We start from the raw sequence: 22,057 nt of genomic DNA on the forward strand, positions 1-22,057 counted from the left end.
TCCTCCATTAGTTCCATCTCTTTTATCTTTATCTCATTGCCAATGTTTCAAATTTCAGACATCATCCTTCTCATCCCACGTGAACCCTTCTCACAATTGTCCAAGAAACAGTTATATAGAATATGAATAATTATATTGTCCTTTCCGAAAAATTTGATATAATTAAATATAATTTTTTTATAATTTAAAAGTTTATATTTCAAATTCTTGATATTATTTTTATTTAATAAATAATTTTTTTATTAATTAAAATTCAATGAATTTACTGATCATATTAAAAAAATTTGAAAAAAAAATCCACATTTATTTCTGATTGATTTATTACTGAATTCCTGCAGTTCAAATAATTTTTTTTTATAAAAATACACATTCAGAAGAGATTTATTAAATTTATAATAAGTAAGTAATATATAAGTCAACTGGAAATAATATGGATCTATATGTTTGATCGAATTAAATATCAAGAATATTAGATGCAATTTCTCAAATCCTAAAAAATTTATATATAATTACTTTAAACTTAAATTTAAGGAGAAGACAGTGTAATTATTCCCGTAAAATATTAGTGTGGAATCCCAACAACCATTTGAGACATAAATTCCCACATACCTATGCAAATCTGTGTCGTTTTCCTACAATTCTTGGCTTATTTATAGTGCATGCCTGATGAACTCTCTTCCACAACTTGCTTAGTTTTCTGAAAGAAGCAGTACTCTTGGCTAGCTAGCATCTATCAGTTGGATATGGAGAGGAAGGCATTCGGGATCTTCTTTCTGCTTTTCATTGTCCTGGTTTCTCGTAAGTCTTTTCTACTACTCATTATCTAATTAATGATGTTAGAATTTCAGTTTAAGGTCTCGTGTTTCAATTTCGTTTTCCAAGATTGATGTTTGAATTGCTTATGTGGTAATAATTGGAAATGAATTATGTTACATTCCATCAACTATACATACTGCTGTGGTAGAATATTGGGTTTTATGTGGGCGAAAGATTGTGCACGATTTGACTACCTCATGATCTGAAATTTTGGATTAGGGTTATAACGGTGAAAACCCTAATTTGTCCGAAAATACGTAGTGGGATATTTATATTCTATGTCGAATGCATTGCACCCGATAGTTGGATGCACGTGTGTGTTTACATGTGTAATACACACGGGTATCTGACATTCGGTGTAATGAGTTTGATCTAATATAGAATATTCAAGTATCTAATCAGATCGATTCTCGGATGCATGTGTACGTCTATGATTAATGAGCCCAACGATTTTCTTTTTACATGAAGTTGAGCTATCACTGTAAAAAAAAATAATAGAGTATTAGAGACGAAAAATTAGAGAGAGATGTATTCTGTTGCTATTTATTTTTAGTAACGAAAATTTTGGTGTAAGAATTCATTTATAAATCTTATTTTGTTGTAGTGATATATTGTAATTATTGAAGATAATGTGATGATGGATAATGCAGTAGGCCTCCCTCATGTGAAAATGGCAATATATAGGTTCTGAAAAAATAAAATCTCAACATGGTCCCTAAATTTTAAAAAAATGTCACATTGGCCCCTTGATGTGGGAGCTGTATTAATGAGCTTCTTTTTAAAAATTCAGGGATCATATTATTTTCTTTTTGATTTATAATGATTTTGTAGTTATTAAGTATTTTTAAATTAAGAGGGACGAAATAGCAATTAATTCTATTTTCTGATAAATAAGTAGGTCGTATCCCCAATATTTGTAGAGGTATGTATATATAGAGTTGGTTGTGCCTTTCAATAGATGAAAATTCAGTGTATTTGCAATTATTGTAGCACAAAGGAGTGTAATTTTGACAAGGAATTGCACTCTCACTTTGTCCTATGATAACTGTGTGGATCCAAACTCTGAATCTCTATATGAAAGACAATAGGGTTAATTATTTTTTTAATTATTAAAAATTAAATAAATTATATAATATAAATATAACGAGTTGCGGATTACATTTGCTACTCGAATAAAAAAGTATTTTTTTAAAAATTGATCGAGTCGTGGATTTCATCCGCGACATGGTTACATTCACAATTTCATCCACGACTCAAGTCGCAGTTCCAATCCACGACTTGATCATTTTTTTAAGAAAAATATTTTTTATTCGAGTCGCGGATTACATTGTTATATTTATAATATATAATTTAAATAATTTGGGACTCGTTATATTTATAATATATAATTTATTTATTTTTTAATAATAAAAAGTTAACTAACCCCATGTTTGGGTGTAGGATGCATTTAAATAAGACGGTGCATGCATTTCGCGCGTGTGTCAGATACGTGTGTGCCAAACAAGTCATGCGCGTGTCTGACACACGTGCGAGATGTATGCATCTGGCTATTTGATTGCATTTATGATTTAGATGTGATCTTTATACACATAGCTTAAGTATATATGTTAATTGGAACAGAAGATACAATAAAATTAGGAACAGAAAATCCGTTAGGCGGGAGCAGGAGAGCATGCATGAAAAGTTACAAAATTTGTTGTTTGAAAATACAGAGGTGACAATCCCTCAAGCGGAAGCAAGGGTTTGCCAGTCGCAGAGCCACGGATACAGGGGCCCGTGTTTGCGCAATCACAACTGCGCATTAGTTTGCAGGAACGAGGGATTCTCGGGCGGGAGATGCCGAGGGTTCCGCCGCCGCTGCTTCTGCACTAAACTCTGTTGATCATTGGAGTTAGGGTTTGCGAGTGGAAGGGATAATGATGCTTAGATTGTGTGATTCGTCTGTTGTTGAATTTCCGTCTGTCTTCATTCACTCATTGTTGAGAATTGTCTGAATTGTGTTCCAAGTGTAGTTTTCAGTTGTCATGCTTCTTTTCTTATAATCTCCCTTTTTTATGCAGTAATGATCTCTCTCTCTCTTACCTCTCTCTCTCTCTTAATAAAATACGATTTATTACATCATTTGATATATTCAAATTTAAAGACAATTTATTACATCATTTGATATATTCAAATTTAAAGACAGAAAAACTGAAAAACAGATTCGATAATCTATAAATCCAAACCAACAAATATGTTCAAAAGATAGCGAAGAGAAAAAAGACTATTGGAGAAGGGAGTGTTTGCTTAATATGTTAAAATAAAAAACTATTTTTTACTTAATATTTGCATTTTTCATTTGTCATCATAGTTAATTTTTATAAAAATTAATAGAGTTTATTTGAATTAGTATGTTTCATAGATAACTTTTTATAAACATTTGTTATTTATAATATTAAATTATTGATGCTAAAATAAGACTTTAATGTTTGATTAAATAATACTCCCACTAATAATGATATAATTGTTTATTGATACAGAATAAATAAACTAGCATGATCACAAAGAACATATATATTTTAATATATTAATCATAACAACTTAATTTATATTTTTTATAGTATAGAAATAATATCGAATAATGTAATTAACAACGCATAAAAAATTTAAAATATTAAATATGTGAAATTGTAAATTTTAGTAGTATTAAATTTTAAATTATTTGAAAACTCCAATATTAACTTTGAAGGTGTAAATTTGAAGAATAAATTCAAAATGTATATCTGAATATGGGTGAAGTAATCCAAAAGAAAATCGAACTTATTTACAAAACAAAACCAAAATAGTTAAAAACACCCCTCAAAGTGCTTATAAGTTTTGGCTCAAAACTGCATTTTTGCAACACAAAGCGAAAACTCCCAACACCTCAAAACTGCTTTTTGGTTATTTTATGACACCCCATGATTTCAAAATCTCAAATAGACATGTGATATGTATTACATAAGTTATTCTTACATGGAAAACAAACAAATTTTACAATTAATTAACTTACACATAAAAATTTAATAACTTAGGCATTTTTCTTGTGCTTGCAAAACACCAAAGAAGATAAGAATAATTCCATTCATTTCAAAATATGAAAAATAGTTTTGGTTCTCAAGCCGCGGATCTTAATATATTTACACCAGAATCTGTTGGATGTTCTCAAGTCATAGTAAAAGCATTAAGACATGTGAGCACCCCTTGTCGGACGACAGACGTGGTTCCTCTTGCGAGCGTGCTCTTCGTTATGGTGCTGTGTCCGACATGCGTATCCGTACCAGCAGTCTTCCCGCTGCACTGCTTCTGGAGGTAGAAACTACAAAAATGCACGAAATACATGGTACGACAAACAAAAGGTAGTATAAGTTATGACAGTAGCGGTTGAAAAATGATGCATTACATTGGATGGACCTATGACAAATACAATATTTCCTTTACGACCTGTCTGACAGCCTAAACAATTAATTCCAGCTACATTCCATCAACTATATGCAACGCAGCTACATGATATGAAGTAGATAAATGCTTGAGCAATCAGAACTTACATGTTTTGGCAATGTGATCCGGAACCAGTACAAGAGAAACGAGACTAGTTTGTCATAGCAATCACTGCATTGACGAATACGAATTAGTAAACTGCTTATATGTTGTGTAGCATGAAGACTCTTTGGGGGCAAAGTCTAAATCGAGAAATACAGAGTAATTCAACTCTGACGTATCACATACAAGTATACAAATTTCACCAGCACTACGACAATTTCTTGAAGCATATTAAACATGATTGGGTTTAGAGAGAACTCACCGGCAAACGTGTGTCTGAGGAGTAATCATCTCGGAGTGATTCAATTGAAGTCTTGTCCTATCTGAAAGGGGAAAAAATGAATTTAAATTTGTAGGTGATATTGCTACGCTCTACCCGGATGGCAACCACCCGCGCTTGGAGCAGATATTTACAGAACAAATAAATATATAGGGCTTTGTTTGGTTCTATATGAAGGGCGTTTTTTTTCCTAGAAAGACACAGAGAGAAAGGTAGAGAACAAGACATGTATGTTTTGTAAAGATATAAACAAATTTTCATAATGTTTTGGTTTTCAAATAGCGAAAAATGAAAACAAACACAACCATGATGTTAAAAGCAACAAGTTAACAATTAACTCAGTTGTTATCAGGAATGAATGGATATAAACATTCTCATAAGGACTTCTATAGAAATATAAATCATACACTGTCGTCGAGAGATTTTTAATATATCTATAGCGTACAAGTTTTCTCAGTAAAAAATGGAGAACAGAAATAATAGTAATCAATATTTGTTCCTAAGTTCATGGCTTCTACTAACAAGCACTCTTAACCCTATGGTGACAGCGTATGGTCATAGTAAAAAACTACTGCTTACCAACACTTCTAACGCAATGATAATGTAATCTGTACTTACCTACTTCTCGGTTCCCCATCTTTCTTATCCATTCTGAAATCACATCCTGCAATGATTGTCCCATTTGCCTGATACATTTTTCTGTTATCTACAGAGAGAAAAAGGGACATGTAAGGGGAAAAAAAGAGCACCAGTAAAACAAGAAGAACAAGAAAATGAAAAGAGTTCCATACGTCTTGTTCGTGTCTATTCTTTTCATAAGCTAACAATGGTATTCTAGTCACAGTGCGGTCAGCAATCTGGGAAATGATAATCCAAATTTCAATTACAAAACCAAAACCAACGAAATTGATACTTGAAAGAGAATAAATACACAATAGGCCAGACAACAAATCAGATACACTCGGCTGGCAACCAAGCATATATACTTAATGAGCATAATGGACGGCAGCCGCCAAGAAGAAAAAGAGATGAGCTCACAGGTTTTAGAGTTTCAGGGCTGCACACAGGATAGGCATCAAAACTGGTAACCCCCATAGCATGCCAATAAGCACCACAAAATGCTCGATCACATCCTACACCTGAAAAGAAGAGAAGCCTTCTTTAGTAATTAGGTATTTTAGATGCTCAGTTACAGATTACGCACCATGTTGGAGATATATCATTAAGCGCAATGGATATCCTGCCAAATGGTAATTCATAAGATCATTCATATGAATGATACATAATGCATAAAGATATTTTCTTCCCCTCAGGAAAAGGTTGATGCTAGCCACATGCATAATTTATTAAACAGAAAATTGTAGTCCTCATACACAGGTTCAAAGGCCATACTTTTAAGTGCAATCATGCTGACATGTAAAACTTTGCTGTCATCTAACCATACTAGTTTTGTTGAACATGGAAAGTAATAGGTGTGAGAATCGATGAGAAATTACAGTGTTGTGGGACAGTGGTATTTGTTGGTCCAGAGGGCATCATTCCGCCACACGATTGACATTGGAGATGAACTGTGGATTGGTTGCACTGGAATCCCGCATATTCTGTGGCTGAGACACATGTATGAAATATTCAAAAGTGGAAGAAAGATCTAAAAGTTCTGGCATTAAAAAGCAAAACTACTAAATTAATAGAGACTAAGAATAAAGACAGAGGGAGGTTACCATGACATCTCAAGGTTTGTGCACCATGGAAGTAATAAATACGAGAGTTTTTACATGTAAATCGAACAGTTTGGAATATAAGCATAATCTTTATATATGTCTGTTCTAACTCAATAGCAAGAATTTTCTGAAGGCAGAGCTCAAAGAAAAGGTGTTATTACCGCATTGTGGGCATGGAAAATCCCTTACATTCTCTTCATCAGGTGGAGCACGTGCCCTCTTCCGGCTTAGTTTCCTTCCATTGCTAACAACCTAAAATAAAACGTTAGCAGTTCAGAATAAAATGATAGAACTTATAGCTTATGTCGCACTGAGATCTATCTACGCAGCTTGCACACTATCATAATAATCATAAACTAAGAGAATCATCCACCAGAAAGTCATGCATCTAATTGGCTTGATTTTAAAATGATCGTAAACAGTTTTATGAGACGTCAGCAGCACAACCATTTTATCCATATCATGTGCTAGGCAACTCTCAAATACAGATGGATAAATGAGGAGATAGAGATAACATCTGGGAGAATTATACCAGCTTCCTTGTTCCAATTTATTAGCAGGAATACATTTTCTATTTCAATTTTGGCATTCTGGAATGAGAACAGCGACACTGTTCTAATGTCAAACCAGTGTTTGTGATGGAAGGAAACATAGAAATTTGGGAAATAGGTACAGATACCTATCAGCTTGTTAAATGTTGACCTGACCACATATGTATTTTCTTCTCTCAAGCAATTCATCAGAGAATACTATATACCAGTTAAAACTAATTAATATATGAAGTATCTGAATAAATTCCGAAGTATATGAAGTATTCTGAAAGCAAAAGATAATACTTACAAGGGGTGACTTAATTGATGAATAGGAATCTAAAAGAGCAATCTCCTCATCTGAACGCCTTAGAGAAGAATCAGATTCCAGTATATCCTGCATAAAAGAGACAACAGAGATTCACAAAACATAAGCAAACCATAACAAACTGAAGTACAAGAGCTTAAGTGCAATTCTCTTTCATAAATTTAGCTTTTATATATTGTCAGCTAGTCACGTAAACAACATAATTATGATGTAAAAGGACGAGTAAAAGGTAGGAACATGAATTTCAACACAGAATTAACATCAAAAGGTGCATTACAATAATGTATTACCCTTTCCTAGCCATCAAAAGACAATAATTAAGAGGTAGCTTAATTATAAAAATAATGAATCTTAATTAAGAGGTGCATTAAAATAATGCATATTCATTATGAGTCTTACATGAAAAACTAAATATTGTAAGGGCAGATGAAAACCAGACAACCTACAGTCTGGCGACCTGCATAGCTGTAGACACTATATACATGTCAGGCAGAGCAAAAAATGCTTACCTCTTCAATACTATGCAAAAAATGGTTTCTTCCAACAAACTGAACAACTGCCCTGCACTGAGGACATAAAATGCTAGAGTGTCTGTCTTGGCACCTTTTCAACCACTCCGAGAAACATCCATTGCTGCAATCAGACAAGACTAAGTTACATACTATGAGGGTCGATAATTGCTAGTTATAAAAAGAAAAAAAATATGTATACCAGAAATTATGAAGGCAGGGTGCAACAGTCACAACATCATGCCAAACATTTAAGCAAATTGAGCATTTTGCATGTTCAGGGTCTAGATTTATCTAACAGAGGAAAAAATAAGACAGCATTATCATTAGCAGAACGATAACAAAAATAATAGCACTCCATATAGAAAAGGTTAGGCACCAGGCCACTGATGTCTACCTTCAGCTGCTTCTTACAAGTTTCTTCGGTAGGCATTACTTTAAACATATACCTCATAAACCCTGAAAGCAATAAAAAGACAGGTCAGGATTCTAATGTATTACAAGGTTATTGACCTGGGACCCTAGGTATATAGGGCAGTATTCTAAATCAAAGCTAAACTCTTAGTACATAGCTACAGAATTTCATTAACTTTAAGTTGATGAATGTTCCTGCAAAACAAATGTTAAGAGACATGCAGAGAACACTTGTGGCATGATGCTTCGAAACTCTGTCTTCTTGACATGCTAGTAAGTGGACCATAAATGCAGATGGATTATTGACCATGAATTGCAACTCATAGTTGCTTACTATAATCTGCAAGAATTCAGCAATAAGACACATGACCGCCAATGGTTCAATTCTTTATGCAGCCAACATAGATGAAGTGAGAAACAGGCAACTCTTTAGTAACAATTCTGAATGGGAAAAGCCAGAGTCATGCTTAAATACGTATGTCATTCAGGGTGCTTCAGATAACAGGCCCCACCAAGGAGCTAAGAAATGGAGAGAACCAGTGTGTACTGGTTCCAGACTCTGGAAATTCTCCTTCATCAGTTGAATTCCTTGGGACATGCCCAAGCACTCAACGCAACCAGGCCAGCCCCCTGTTTCTTTCCAATTTCTGAGCAATTGCTATTTATTTCTGTTTCCCTTTCTTGTAGTGTTTCTTATTGATATCTAGTTGGCTGAACTCACTGCACATCTTATGTTAAATTCATGGGCAAAAGTCAGCCATAAGATATCAGGGAAGTGGCTATACAGTTCCACCTACTCCTTAGTCCTTCTGTATAATATCTGGATGCGATCTAACATGCTGAGGGTTAAAAGAAGTTGGTCAATGCCGATTCTTACCATCAGCCTCAGGACCCAGAATAATTTCAGTGCCACATCTAATGATGGTTGTATCATCTTCTTGAACAACCGTGCCATCAACAAGGATTGAACTAGAACTAGTTTGCAGAAAAAAGCAGTTGTCAAGTACTTGGGGATAAATCAAAGGATGGTAAGACCAATAACAAGTAGTTTTATGGAATAAACTCACAATTTTCTTTTTTATTTAGATACAAAATTTTGACAATGTGACCACCGAAGAGAAAATAGGGCACATATTATTGCTAACACAAATGACACTTCTGAAATGTGCAGACACACTTGTCTGCCAAGACAATCAGTACACAGCCATGCCCTAATATACTAATAGAGAAATGTGGAAACTTGCACTTCAGTAGATGAGATCAAACAAAAGTTTGAAGTTTCAGGAGAAATTGACTTCAGAAGAAAATAAATGCACTTCAAATATAATCAAACTCATTGATCTCCTCAAAGACACAATCCGATACATATGCACTTATCAAACACAAAATAGACTCCATGAAGTAAAAGGGACGCATACCTCTTGTTTTGCATCAAGGCAGAAACTTGATCCTTTTCCCTAGCTATCTTGCACCATTCTTGCTTTACACTTGAAGGATTCTTGACCTCTGAGCAGATTGTCACCTCATTAGACTTCAACTCTATATCTGAATAACTCGAGTCCAATGGCACTGCAGAACGATGGCAACAAATGTTTGTACTGAAAAGCCAAATTCTGGCTAAACAAATACCTCCTTTTACAGATATAAAATGAATTAGGCAACGAAAACAGGAACGACTTTAAACTTTTCCAACACCATAAATGAGCAATCTTTGAATCGAGGCAGAGAAAAATTGTGAATAGAGCCCCAAAAAGAACACCTTATTTAAAAAGGTATAATAATCACGAAACTGGAAAATTTACAGTTATTTGATAATATATGATGTCTTCTTCTCATGACTCCTCTGGCGGAGTCAGTTCTAGACCAAATATTACATACACTCGTATTTAGATGTTCAGATAATCAAGACTACATTTTTATTGCATACACAACACTACAGATGAACATGCATCTTCAAATTCTCAAAGGGTCGAGGAAAATATTACCACATTCATACGCAATGAAGAAAAAGCGAACACACAGAACCCAAATTAAAAAATAAGAAGAAAAAGAGAAAATTAAGCCCACAGGCATCAAAAACTTCAGTTCATTCCGTCCCATAAAGACTGAAAACAACATAAACAAGAAATGAAATCTTTCCTTTCTATAAGTACCTAGTTTAGCCCAGATATCATCACTGGAGGAATTGGAGCCAGAGCTTTCTCCTCTCTCCATTTCTTCTGTCTCCCTCTCTGCAGAATTCTTGATTCCGGAAACGTGCGGGCAAATTTGTGAAGGTCAAGGAGGTTTATGCAATGAGAGGAGAGTTTTGAAGTGGCATTAGAGTAAGAATAGAGAGAGAATTTAATTGGAAAAAACTTCCCAAGGAAGGATCAATCGATTTTCAAAAGCGTGCTCAAGAAAACAAAAGAAACGTTCTTCAAAAGCCCTCTGTGCAGATCAGGTGTTGTACCCTCCGAACTACAAACATCTGTTTCGAACATTTGCACATTGACAAATTCGGGAGAATGGGGAAATTATACATCAGCCCTCCTAAAAACTCAATATTACATAGCATCCCCATGATCGATAAAAAATTGACATAAGTATATTAAGTTGACATAAATTTATTAAGTTTTTAAAATTACGAAAATGATCCCTAAGGTCTCATATAAATACAAGCATACATTTTTAAGTTTCGATTATTACATCTAACATCTATAATGATATGAGTAAATGGAGCTAAAGAGGTACAAATTCAAGAGGGGAAAATAGAAGCTCGAACTTATAGAAAAGTTCTTGTGCATCTGGGAAATAAGAATATGATCTCTAAGAAAGAGAGAGAAAATACTATTTTACGAGCTTTCAAAAGGTATTTAAAATAAGTATAAAAAAATATTTCTTTGAGGAAAATTTGCTACAAAGGCATCTGCAAGAAACTTTTTATGTACCATGGCAAGAATAGAGCAAAGGCCAAAAAAAAAAAAGAGAAAGAAGCGAAAAAAAAAAGATGGGTATATAAATGAGATAGTTCAGTTCTCCTACTGTTGGACATTGAGTTAGGTTTGTAGACTGATGACTCAATATGCATTTATATTTGATATAAAGTTTGAAGTTACTAACTTGGAATAAGAACTCATCTAGCATAAAGACTTTATATGATAGAATTTATAGTCTCCCAAACACATGTTGGAATGGGAACTCATTGAGATAGATTCTATTTGAGATAGTGTTTTTAGTCATCCAAATATATACTGGTATATGGACTTCTCTTACAGATAGGGTTGAGTACACCTGTAAATAAGGTATATGATCGTGATCAAAGAGTTACAGAAACACAAGTGTGATGCCATAAATGAGTTTATCACAAAACGTACACTCCCCCTAATATATTAACTCCTAATAATTTCTTTATATTTTTCTGTTCGTTTTTTCTTGGAGCATCCATATACTCCTCGGATTCGAGATGTGTAAACAAGTTGATTATTCTTTTAGTAATTCATCAAGGTGAACAAGTCGTGTTCGTGGTTTGTACAATATTTGAAGCAAGATCCAACATGAGGAGGTGATTTTAAAGATGTTCGTGGGTTAATTTACAAGACAATAAGAAAAATGATGTGTCTGGCTAGGCTTGTAAACGAGCCAAATCCGGATGTGTGGATCGATAAAACTTTATTGTTAAATATTAACACAATCACAATTATATGCTTGTGATTAATTAATCTGTTTGCACATAAATAACTATTGATTTATTCCTACGAGATTGTTTATTTTATTATATATTATCCATTCTTTTTCTACCTACAAATGAACATATAAATATATATATATATATATATAAATCGTTCCAAATCAGTTTATCCTTGGTTTTTCGTATAATCCCACATCATCTAAATTTGTTGTTATTTAATTAGAAACTCCAACAGTCATAATTGAAAAAAACGATAAACATTTCTTTATTCATGAGGAAATATGTATCCTTACATTGGAGACAAAACCCAAATGCTTATTCTTCACTACTACATCATATATAGTTTTATTTCTTGAATACAAATCAAGCGAACATATAAGAATCATACACACGTGGAACTCTTCATATGTCGATCGTTTGCCTAGTTGTTATCCCACCAGAACTGTCCTTGAAGATATTTGATCACATTTTTGTCAACCTGAAAAGCCCTGGTCAGGACATCAGAAGAAATAGGAGGGTCCGAACCAAAAACTGCGTTTGCAATTGTAATAACTCCTGGATTTTGGCTGCTCAGGCCAGCAAACGCCACTGCATTGGTATTTCCAACATTGAATTGAAAGTGAATTAGACCTTCTGGGAACACAAACACATCTCCAGGGTACAATGTTTTTGTGAAGAGCTTGTTTTTCTGGTTGGGATTTGCAGGATTGGAAGTCACGAATCCGACGTACAAACTGCCCTCAACGAGAACAAGAATCTCAGTTGCACGAGGGTGCGTGTGAGGAGGGTTGAGCCCGTATGGTGCAAAGTCGATACGAGCCAAGGAAATGCCGAGAGTGTTGAGTCCAGCTAGTTGATTGACTGTCACAGGAGTAACTCTTGATCCAAGCGGACTTGATGTATTTCCAGGCTTGTTAAGACCGGAAAAGAAGAAATCGTCTGGCGTGACCGTGTTTGGATCCTTGCAAATCTTTCCGTTCACAAATACTATCAAGTAATACAAAGAGAAAACATTCACAAACGTGAGCAATAATTCCAAATAACAGACACAAAACAATTCTATAGTTGTAGTTTTCGTTCCATGGGACGACGTTAATTAGGTCATGTCATGTATTCACGTGCTTGCTCTAATTACCTGAAGCCCTTGAATCGTTAACCGCAACGCAGAAATCCTGAAGAGGGCTAGGATCAGAAGCATGAGCTAATAAAGAAGCCAAAGCCAGAATAACAATAGTCAAAAGCAAGCGAGCGGCCATTTTTATCTGATATTACTTGTGTTAGCTAGAGCTTGCAGGGGAATGAGTTGCTGAGGATGTAAAGCATGCATGTACGCCTATTTATACGTCGTGATCCACCTTGAATCACTCGATTGTTTTCACCATTAGAACAAGTATGAAATGGTCATTTGGCCAAGTCTTCAATGTTAAATTTGATCAAGAATGGTTCTTCTGTTGCTGAAAACAAAGAAATGTATGCTAATTCACCACCTACAACTTGACATTTTCATCGCGAAGAGACGGTCAATGTATGTTCGTCTCTGGATTAGTTACTATAGCTAGCGCGTTCTGATTATGGAACGATCCTTCATTAGTAAATGTACCTATGGTGGAGGTCAAGAACGCAACCGTCCAGAAACTGGATAATTGGATTTCTTGATGCATCTTTTATTTCATTTCATATATATACATACCACGTGTATCAAGATTACGTCATTAATTTTATACACGATAAGATATCCAATCCGCTAAACGCCAATTTTCTCAGAAAATGTAGGGAAGGGAAGCTGCTGGTTGAAAATTAACAGAGGTCATATCACCAAGAAAATGGGCTACCATACCAAGATTTCCTCAACTGCTGCCTTACTTAATCATCAGTAGGTGATGAGTAGCTTGAAATCTTCTGTCGTTTATATAAAATTGTGATGTTTACATGAATAATTAGGACTAAGTATTTCCATTTCTGTTATAAAGCGTTAATCGTCCATGCCTTTTTTTCTCCAATTTCCGAACTAGTAACCTCTTGGCCCCGTTTACTTTGTGTTATTAAGTTAGATAAGCCGCTCAATAGATCCACGTAAGATATTTATTTAGCATTACGGCGATATAATTTTCTGTAAAATATTTTTTTAGCAAACTACTCCATGTAGTTTGAAAAATGAAACAAAATAGGGGGTAATATGCTAATTTTCTTTTCTATAGAATTTTCTGCACACTTTTCATATCACATGGGGTAAATTGTATTTTTTCCTATATATATAAAAAATCAGTACTACATTCTGCAATTTGGTTAATCTAATGTGGAGCTCCCTATACTCGCAATAAAAAGGATATTAGTTTTTCTCTATATTATAAATGACTATACCTAAAAAATCATTGATAAATTAATACTATTGTCCACCTGTAAGTAAATTAATATGAAAACTTAAGTTTCGAGTATGAATAATCAGCATTTGTCATGGTTGAGACTATAGTCAAAATATTTGCCATGATTTTTAACTATAGCTGATGTGTTGACTTCACTTGAGAAAACAACGACTAATAACCAGCACCACATAAGTGTATTTAATTAATATTCAACACAATTTTTTTTTCTTTCGACTTTAGTGATTAATTATGATAAAAAATCATGGTTCTTCCAGTTAGTTTACTGGTCTAATACCAGGTCCATTTACCTTAACATCTATTGACTTGATCAAGTTTTGCATAATCCTGAAATTAGATTAAGATATGATAATCAAATAAATAAATATATATTTGTTACCTGCCATGCATGCGACGGATTAACAGCTTTTTCCTAATCCCAAATGATCACAACTCATTATATATATATATATATATTTTTAACAACTGAGGCAATAAGTTTACAAGGTCAAATTTAAACAGTTGAATTGAAGAATATCCCACTGGCTTGCCTTCACATATGATTTTTCTTTTTTCTTGATCTTGACATTTCATCAGCTTTTACTTTTATGGTTAAATCAGTTTGCTGCCTTGATTATTCACTTTTTTACGTGATAATTAATTATGAAAAAATATAAGCAACCTTCTTGCGATATCGCAAATAAGCAATTACACTCTTATAAAAAAATAAATAGCAATCTACCTCCCTGTATTTTTTAAAATACAATCCTATATAAGGAGGTAAATTGCTTCATTTTAAAAAGTACAAGGGGGTAAATTGCTATATTTTTTTCATAGGAGGGTAATGTGCTCATTTTTAATATCACAAGGGGTGAATTTCTATTCACCCTAATTAATTACGGTAAAAAGTTATATTTTTTGTATACAGTAGCATTTATAAATTTTTGGGGAAGATCCTATGATTATATGGATCATACTTTTGGTCATTTTCGATTTTAATTTTATAATAAGAATTATATTTTTAAAAAAAAAACACATTTCATCCCGATGCTGTCAGGAATGCTAAATTTGTTGAAAATTGGCACCTAACCCTTTTAATTTGAGGATTTTTAATTTTTCGATTGATTTTGATTGATCTGCCATTTTTGTCCTTGTGACATTTGGATTAAATGTGTCATTATTATAGTTATAGGACGAAAAATATATTTTTTTTTCTTATGTTCCACATGCCACATTAGCAAAAGTTGCTGGAAAAATTAAAAAGCCTTATATTTATAAGTTATGTGCAAGACATGTGATAATTTTTATTCAATTTTTTTTTTTTGTGGTGAGATCTAAACTAAATAACTTTTTTTTTAAAAAAAAAAAATTACAGACATTAATTTGCAACTTTTAAAATGGACGGGACTGAAAGCGTCACCGCCTTATAATTAGTAGATCAAAATTACATTTTTAGAGAATTAACAAAAACGAATATGAAAATAAGAATAAATAAAAGGTGCTGAAAGTAGGTAGAGTTAGATAATGAAAGGGAGAGCTGAGAGGCGACAGAAAGATCTAAGAATTTTTCTTTTAAAGGTATTTAATCACTGTCTTATAAAACATACCAAAATAATTTTAAAATTTTGATTAGAGGTCGTGGTTACGAATCTACGGTTCTCATGAATATGAATATATATTTCTTGATATGTTTAAAAATATATTTATTAATTTAAAAATATTAATATATTAAATTAGTATTTTAATTTGAATATAACAGATGATATAATATTGAGTCAAATAGATCTTATTCATAAAAAATATAGTATGGATCATTGATAAAAACCAGTGGTCGCCATACTTTTTCTGCCATTTTTGTTATCAATGTGCGAAATTTTTAAAATTATACAATAAAATGGGTTAATTATATTTTGTCATTTGAACTATGACTTCTTTATACTTTGGCATCTAATTTTTTTTTTTTGTCAATTTACCATCTCAACTTTATGAAATTATGCACTTTGCCTTTATAACTGTTTTTCAAACTAAGTTTTTTGTCGAAAAATCACTACATACAGTGCACATGTGATACTTAAGGGTTATGTAATGTGATATTTTTCACATATGCATAAAATGTGATGTTTTTTCGGTAGAAAAATCAGCAAAATGATGGTCATATATGGCAAAATGCAAATTTCGCAAAGTTGAGATGATGAGTTGACCCGAAAAAAAGTTCAGTACTAAAGTGTAAAAACAAGTATAGGAACCTTGGTAGCCCCCTCTTGCAAATAACGCGATTTCCCGGGCTCCGCCTTCATGATAATTTAAAATGTAATTTACCAAAATAAAATTGTCAAAATAAATTCATAAAAAATTAAACTTGAGGATCGAAATTGCAAGTGTCCCTTAGGTACGCATAATTGTTTATATATATCATTAACATGTAAATAGGAATCATGGATTCAATTTCAGAACTGTACTAATATCAATAATATTAGTACAGTCGGCGAACAAACGTTTGTGAAAGAAACCTTTATGTTGATAAATATTGAGCAGGTTAACAAACATAAAACTATGTTTTGAAACACTTGAGAGTTGCCTACACCACAAAAATATCATAAATAATACTATAGTAAGGAAAATGACCATTTTTAACAGCTTAAAGCTTTTAAAGTAATAACAAATTTCGAGTTTAAATTTTATTGTTACTCATTTATTAAACACCACGTATAGGCCAGGTTTGTACGTGAGGGACGTGTTATGATATTAATAATAAATTAGTTGTTGTTGCACGTGACCCTTTCGAGCATATAAAAGTGTGACATGAAAAAAAATTATAAAGTAGTGACAACTATTATTTTTTGTCACTAAACCGTCACTATAATGAGTCACTAATTGTATTTAGTAACAATGCTGAGCACATTTTTTGGTCGTTAATTCATGTTAATATATAATTTTTTTTACAAATAATAGTAATTATTAAAACAATGAAATTTCTTATAGTGATAAAATAAATGGTCTTGTCACTAAATAAATATAATTATTGACAATTGTTATTTGATTTTTTGTTATCACTAATCTTCTATTTTCTTTTCTTGTAGTGTAATCCGATGAATCAATCACGTCAATGGATGCCTGCGCGAGGGGAAAAGAAGCGTTAGTCCAGGCGTTCAGTGTTAGTTATGAAGAAGTATTCAATAAAATAGTGGGCAAGTGTTAGAAACTTTCCAACTCTACATTAGATAATTAACGTTGTAAAAGAAAAGGAGACGACCATTTCACTGTCCTATTCTCTATAAATAGGAACCATTTTCATGTCAGGCTCATCACCTCAATCCTAAGAAAATAAGCACTCCGGGTGACAAAACTGTCCAGTATCGGCTCAAAATGAAGATGGCTTTCGGCTTCTTGGCAGCCATTCTCGTTGCTTCCCTGTCGCCATTCGCACACGCGTCGGATCCCAGTCCTCTGCAAGATTTCTGTGTTGCTGTTAATGATTCCGTGGCGGCTGGTAATTTAAATGATTCTGCTCTCTAACAGCTTAAATTGTTTATGGAATTGTCAAACCTCTCATTTAAGTTTATATATATGTTTTTTTGCTTATGTACATCTTTGCTTTGACATCAATGTGAAATAACATGGACATCTCTTACACATGTAGTTTTTGTGAATGGAAAGATATGCAAGAACCCTAACATGGTTGTTGCCGAGGATTTCTTTTTCCCGGGCCTAAACAAACCGGGGAATACATCGAATCAAGTTGGATCGATGGTCACACCGGTGAACGTCAACCAACTACCAGGGCTCAACACTCTTGGCATTTCTCTAGCCCGTATAGACTTTGCACCATACGGTATTAACCCACCCCACACGCACCCGCGTGCCAGTGAGATACTTCTTGTAGTCGAAGGCACTCTCTACGTTGGATTCGTGACTTCCAATCCCGCGAACCCCACCATGAAAAACAAGCTCTTTACCAAGTACTTATATCCAGGAGACGTTTTCGTCTTCCCACAGGGCCTAATTCATTTCCAATTTAACGTGGGAAAAACGAACGCTCTCGCGTTTGCTGGTCTAAGCAGCCAGAATCCAGGAGTTATAACCATTGCAAACGCAGTGTTCGGTTCAAACCCGCCAATTAATCCAGATGTTTTGGCTAAGGCATTCCAGGTTGAGAAGAATGTGATTGACTACCTTCAAGCACAATTTTGGTGGAACATCAATTAATTAAATGCAGAGGTGATGACAATGAACTTGCCTGCAGAGACACTCTCTTGGCCCTTGGAAAAATGAAGTATTACTGTTGAGGTCTATGTTTCTGAATAAATGGTTTGTATTTTAAGTTTCTGATCAGGTGATTGTATTCACTTGCTGCTGCTTTGGAGTCTGCAGTTTACACCTTTGTACTTCAATAATAATGAACTATTACAATGATGGTCTCATGATATCTGCTTTATGCAATTCTGTAGTTCGTATATATATATATTGAGTCTGGAAATTCGTATTTTTTGTTCCATATATTAAGTTTATTTTTAATTTAGTTATGTTTGTCAGACTTTTCTTACATTTAGTTCCATTTATTTTAAAAAATTCTCAATGTTAATCTCAAGTCACTTTTTTGTCCAATTTTTAACGAAAAAGTGACATGAATTGGATGAAAAAAGTGATTTTTCCATTAAATGGTGGATGAAAAAGTGACTTGGGACTAACATTAAGAATTTTCTAAAAAGTATGGGACTAAATGTGAAAAAAGTCTATCAAATGAGACTATATTGAAAATGAACCTATTATATGGGACAAAAAATACAATTTTCTCTATCGTGTCTTAAATTTTTGAAAGTATTTTGATTGAAATGGTGTAGAAATAATATTTTAAACAAATGAACCACTAATGACCGCGTTTTGAGGAAAATGGAGAAAATGTCATTTTAGTCTTGTAATTTATGGCTGACGTTTTTTATCCTACACGAATTAATTTGGGCAATTTAGTCCTATAACTAAAAACTTTGGCAATTTTCATCATTTTTCTGCCAATTTGACTGGAAAATTGCATTTGACTTGCACATGACCTAATTAAATTGCAATTTTGGTTGTGTAACTTAGGGGACATTAACATTTTTAGTCTTATAACTTAGGGAAGTTGACACTTTTGATCCTATACGATTGATTTACAGGACTAAAATTATAATTTAATTGGATTATATATATGCTAATCACATGTAATTTTTCGGTCAATAAAACGCGGGAAAAAGGACTAAATTTATATACTACCCAAGCTGATGACCTCCACTAGTTCCCACGGGGATCTCTTTAGGAAGGAGATATCAAATTACAATCACATTAGTGAAGAAATTAAATTGCTAAAACCTTGAAGCTCAAGTACAACTGTTCATCCATATATATTTCGGAAGTATGTTAGGTCTAATTAAATTATATGATAGGACTATTGAATTTTTATCTAAAAGGTTAAAGTGGTCACTAATTGGGCATAAGGACGAAAATTACTATTATTTTGAAATATAAAGGACTAAAATCACTATGTCCACAGTTAGAGAACCAAAATTGCAACTCCTTAAAAATACAAGACCCAAATTACAATTAATATTTACAACTTAGACTGCTACGTCATTAAATTCATACTAGGATGTGTTTTGACACTCAAATGCATATTTGGTTCAAATGTTTTAGAACGAATTTATTGCATTGATGATTGAATTATGCATTTTTTAAGTGAATAATTGATATTAACCTCATCTAGAGAAAAGAAATCTAAAATGCCCAAAATGAAGCCGAAAAGTGATCAAAGAAAGATGTGAAGAAAACAGACTTAAGCATCCGATAGGAAGTGACCACACCTTATTCAATGTTCGAGTTTGTCTGTAGAAAAGTGGGCAATTTAAAAAGATTTTCTACTGCGATTTATTTTCTTTTTCCAGACGACAAGTTAGAAGGCGAGGGAGCGGACGATTTGCTGCTATAAAAATTAAGGGGGTGTGAAAGCTGAAGATTAGTATCCCATTTCACATTTTGTCATTCTCTTAGTTTAGGTCATCTCTCTCCTTTTCTTCTTCTTAGTTTATATTTTTAAGAAGAATTTCTACGCACATGTTGTGTAGCTAATTATCTTTTTTTATTCAAGGGAAACGTTGAACCCAATTATTATGTTTTGAGATTGTGGTTTTAATCTATTTTCATTGAGTATTTCTTGTCTTGATTTACATCTTATAGAATGATTAATATTGATAGATCTGGCAATTCGATTCGATATTAATTATTCTATTGCTATCAATGAGTTCAATGATCTGTAATTTTCATTAATAAGTGGTACAAGTACCAAGAAAATTAATTATATATGTGCTTTGCATGATTTATTTGTAGGGACAAAAAAACTAGGTTAGACAATATTTGCTAACTTCAGTCACTGAAGGACCGAAATCGCAAAAATTTTAAATATTACGAGAGTTAATTTGCTACCCTAAAAAGATAAAAAAAAAAAAAAACTAAAACTTAAAAATGCAAAAGATTCCCGACGAAAAGTGTATTTAAGCCCATTTTTAGATCAAATTGGGTGGAAAAAGATAAAAAAATTGCCAAAATTATAAAACTGAAAATATAACTCATAAATTACAAGATTAAAATTACAATTTTGTCAGGTGGCATAGTAGTTCAATGTATTTATAACGTACAAGTCTCTAACAAGTATCAGATATGATTAACTTCCTGTAATAGTAATCACAGAGGAATTACTGAAACATACTTTATTCAGACATTTAACTTTCAAGGATCTTACACACACAGATCTGCGTACCGGCAACAAACAGGACTTGGAGCGGATACATGCATATTCAGCTAGAAACAAATTTTTCAACAATCAATCAAGACCCCAACATTGAGGGTCACCTTTTTATTACACTGAAGATGATCAGTGCAAACTGCAATATATGTAGTCTTTAAATCCTGTGCATGTCTAGTTGTTCCCCGTCCAGGGCAGTGACTGGAGATACTCCACCAACTTCTCGCGGACTTGGAACGATTTCACGAGAACGTCAGCTCTAACAGGCGGCTCTGATCCGAAAACGGCCTTTGGGATGGTCATGATTCCAGGATTCTGGCTGTTTAGACTAGCTATTGCAACTGCACTTGTTTTCCCGACGTTATATTGGAAATGAATCAGACCCTTTGGGAACACGAACGCATCTCCAGGCTTCAAGATCTTGGCGAAGAGCTTGTTCTTGTGGTTCGGGTTTGGAGGGTTCGTCGTTATGAAGCCAGCATAGAGCTTGCCTTTTAACACCACAAGTATTTCAGACGCACGAGGATGCTCGTGGGGCGGATTGACACCGTTTGGTGCAAAGTCGATGCGGACTATGGAAATGCCAAGGGTGTTGAGCCCTGGTAAATCATCAACGAAAGCATGAGTCACTCTTGATCCAAACGGATTTGATGTATTTCCAGGCTTATTCAAACCCGAAATGAAGAAGTCATCTGACGTGACGGTTTTTGGATCCTTGCAAATCTTTCCGTTCACAAATACTGCATGAGAATTCATTCAGGGTGTTAAAATGTGGAACATCTTGACAGAAACAAGAACCGAAATTAGGCTGAAATTTTCATATGAAAATGGCAATTAATTACCAGCAGCCTTGGAGTCATTGACGGCAACGCAGAAATCCTGCAACGGGTCGGGATCATAGGCATCCGCAGGTGAAGAACCAACAACTAGAATGGCCATAGACAACACAAAGTGAAATGCTGATATTTCCATTACGCGGTTTATACGACCAAAAGCTTCCTTAATCTACAATTTTCCTGTCTGCTATTGTTTTGCTCAGACGATATCCCTTGTGCAGCAGAAGAAATTGGAGTTTTTATAGTTGAAACTTGAGCTG

The 22,057-nt window shown here is 33.7% G+C and overlaps 5 protein-coding genes across 6 annotated transcripts; 2 read left to right on the top strand and 3 right to left on the bottom strand.

Annotated features, from left to right (window-relative positions):
* Nucleotides 1-638: 638 nt before the first annotated feature.
* On the top strand, nucleotides 639-2,879 carry PDF2.5 (Scorpion toxin-like knottin superfamily protein). The gene is made up of 2 exons (XM_011101353.3): nucleotides 639-798; nucleotides 2,529-2,879. Exons 1-2 carry the CDS (start codon nucleotides 744-746, stop codon nucleotides 2,696-2,698), a joined length of 225 nt encoding a protein of 74 aa, XP_011099655.1. The 5' UTR covers nucleotides 639-743; the 3' UTR covers nucleotides 2,699-2,879.
* A 1,020-nt stretch (nucleotides 2,880-3,899) lies between these two features.
* Nucleotides 3,900-10,594, bottom strand: LOC105178017 (RING/U-box superfamily protein). 2 transcript variants are annotated; one of them, XM_011101352.3, is made up of 15 exons: nucleotides 10,313-10,594; nucleotides 9,578-9,728; nucleotides 9,037-9,134; nucleotides 8,143-8,204; nucleotides 7,948-8,039; nucleotides 7,746-7,869; nucleotides 7,219-7,305; nucleotides 6,540-6,630; nucleotides 6,154-6,258; nucleotides 5,696-5,796; nucleotides 5,449-5,514; nucleotides 5,276-5,363; nucleotides 4,640-4,700; nucleotides 4,383-4,446; nucleotides 3,900-4,153 (listed from the first exon to the last, which is right to left on the bottom strand). In XM_011101352.3, the coding sequence occupies exons 1-15, from the start codon at nucleotides 10,371-10,373 to the stop codon at nucleotides 4,019-4,021; spliced, it is 1,386 nt and encodes a 461-aa protein (XP_011099654.1). In that variant the 5' UTR covers nucleotides 10,374-10,594; the 3' UTR covers nucleotides 3,900-4,018. The 2 variants fall into 2 exon arrangements, with proteins under 2 accessions (XP_011099654.1, XP_011099653.1); XM_011101351.3 differs by having other exon boundaries at nucleotides 6,154-6,264; nucleotides 10,313-10,591.
* Nucleotides 10,595-12,070: 1,476 nt separating this feature from the next.
* LOC105178016 (germin-like protein subfamily 1 member 13) lies at nucleotides 12,071-13,118 on the bottom strand. Its single transcript, XM_011101350.3, has 2 exons — nucleotides 12,965-13,118; nucleotides 12,071-12,816 (listed from the first exon to the last, which is right to left on the bottom strand). Exons 1-2 carry the CDS (start codon nucleotides 13,083-13,085, stop codon nucleotides 12,251-12,253), a joined length of 687 nt encoding a protein of 228 aa, XP_011099652.1. The 5' UTR covers nucleotides 13,086-13,118; the 3' UTR covers nucleotides 12,071-12,250.
* Nucleotides 13,119-17,482: 4,364 nt separating this feature from the next.
* On the top strand, nucleotides 17,483-18,629 carry LOC105178014 (germin-like protein subfamily 1 member 13). The gene is made up of 2 exons (XM_011101349.3): nucleotides 17,483-17,679; nucleotides 17,830-18,629. Exons 1-2 carry the CDS (start codon nucleotides 17,556-17,558, stop codon nucleotides 18,393-18,395), a joined length of 690 nt encoding a protein of 229 aa, XP_011099651.1. The 5' UTR covers nucleotides 17,483-17,555; the 3' UTR covers nucleotides 18,396-18,629.
* A 2,282-nt stretch (nucleotides 18,630-20,911) lies between these two features.
* LOC105178013 (germin-like protein subfamily 1 member 13) lies at nucleotides 20,912-22,057 on the bottom strand. The gene is made up of 2 exons (XM_011101348.3): nucleotides 21,804-22,057; nucleotides 20,912-21,701 (listed from the first exon to the last, which is right to left on the bottom strand). Exons 1-2 carry the CDS (start codon nucleotides 21,931-21,933, stop codon nucleotides 21,136-21,138), a joined length of 696 nt encoding a protein of 231 aa, XP_011099650.1. The 5' UTR covers nucleotides 21,934-22,057; the 3' UTR covers nucleotides 20,912-21,135.

Source organism: Sesamum indicum, linkage group LG9 (assembly GCF_026168435.1).
Source record: "Sesamum indicum cultivar Baizhima isolate 11 linkage group LG9, ASM2616843v1, whole genome shotgun sequence".
Lineage (NCBI taxonomy): Eukaryota > Viridiplantae > Streptophyta > Magnoliopsida > Lamiales > Pedaliaceae > Sesamum > Sesamum indicum.

What these genes read in the sequence shown, in the direction of transcription:
- PDF2.5 (XM_011101353.3), top strand. Translation starts at nt 744, where the DNA reads ATGGAGAGGAAGGCATTCGGGATCTTCTTTCTGCTTTTCATTGTCCTG. An exon ending in TTTCATTGTCCTGGTTTCTC is followed by an intron (nt 799 to 2,528) that starts GTAAGTCTTTTC and finishes TTGAAAATACAG; the next exon opens with AGGTGACAATCCCTCAAGCG.
- LOC105178017 (XM_011101351.3), bottom strand. Translation starts at nt 10,373, where the DNA reads ATGGAGAGAGGAGAAAGCTCTGGCTCCAATTCCTCCAGTGATGATATC. An exon ending in CCCTGCCTTCATAATTTCTG is followed by an intron (nt 7,870 to 7,947) that starts GTATACATATTT and finishes GTCTGATTGCAG; the next exon opens with CAATGGATGTTTCTCGGAGT. An exon ending in CATCAATTAAGTCACCCCTT is followed by an intron (nt 6,631 to 7,218) that starts GTAAGTATTATC and finishes GTTTTATTTTAG; the next exon opens with GTTGTTAGCAATGGAAGGAA.
- LOC105178016 (XM_011101350.3), bottom strand. Translation starts at nt 13,085, where the DNA reads ATGGCCGCTCGCTTGCTTTTGACTATTGTTATTCTGGCTTTGGCTTCT. An exon ending in TAACGATTCAAGGGCTTCAG is followed by an intron (nt 12,817 to 12,964) that starts GTAATTAGAGCA and finishes ATTACTTGATAG; the next exon opens with TATTTGTGAACGGAAAGATT.
- LOC105178014 (XM_011101349.3), top strand. Translation starts at nt 17,556, where the DNA reads ATGAAGATGGCTTTCGGCTTCTTGGCAGCCATTCTCGTTGCTTCCCTG. An exon ending in TAATGATTCCGTGGCGGCTG is followed by an intron (nt 17,680 to 17,829) that starts GTAATTTAAATG and finishes TTACACATGTAG; the next exon opens with TTTTTGTGAATGGAAAGATA.
- LOC105178013 (XM_011101348.3), bottom strand. Translation starts at nt 21,933, where the DNA reads ATGGAAATATCAGCATTTCACTTTGTGTTGTCTATGGCCATTCTAGTT. An exon ending in CAATGACTCCAAGGCTGCTG is followed by an intron (nt 21,702 to 21,803) that starts GTAATTAATTGC and finishes ATTCTCATGCAG; the next exon opens with TATTTGTGAACGGAAAGATT.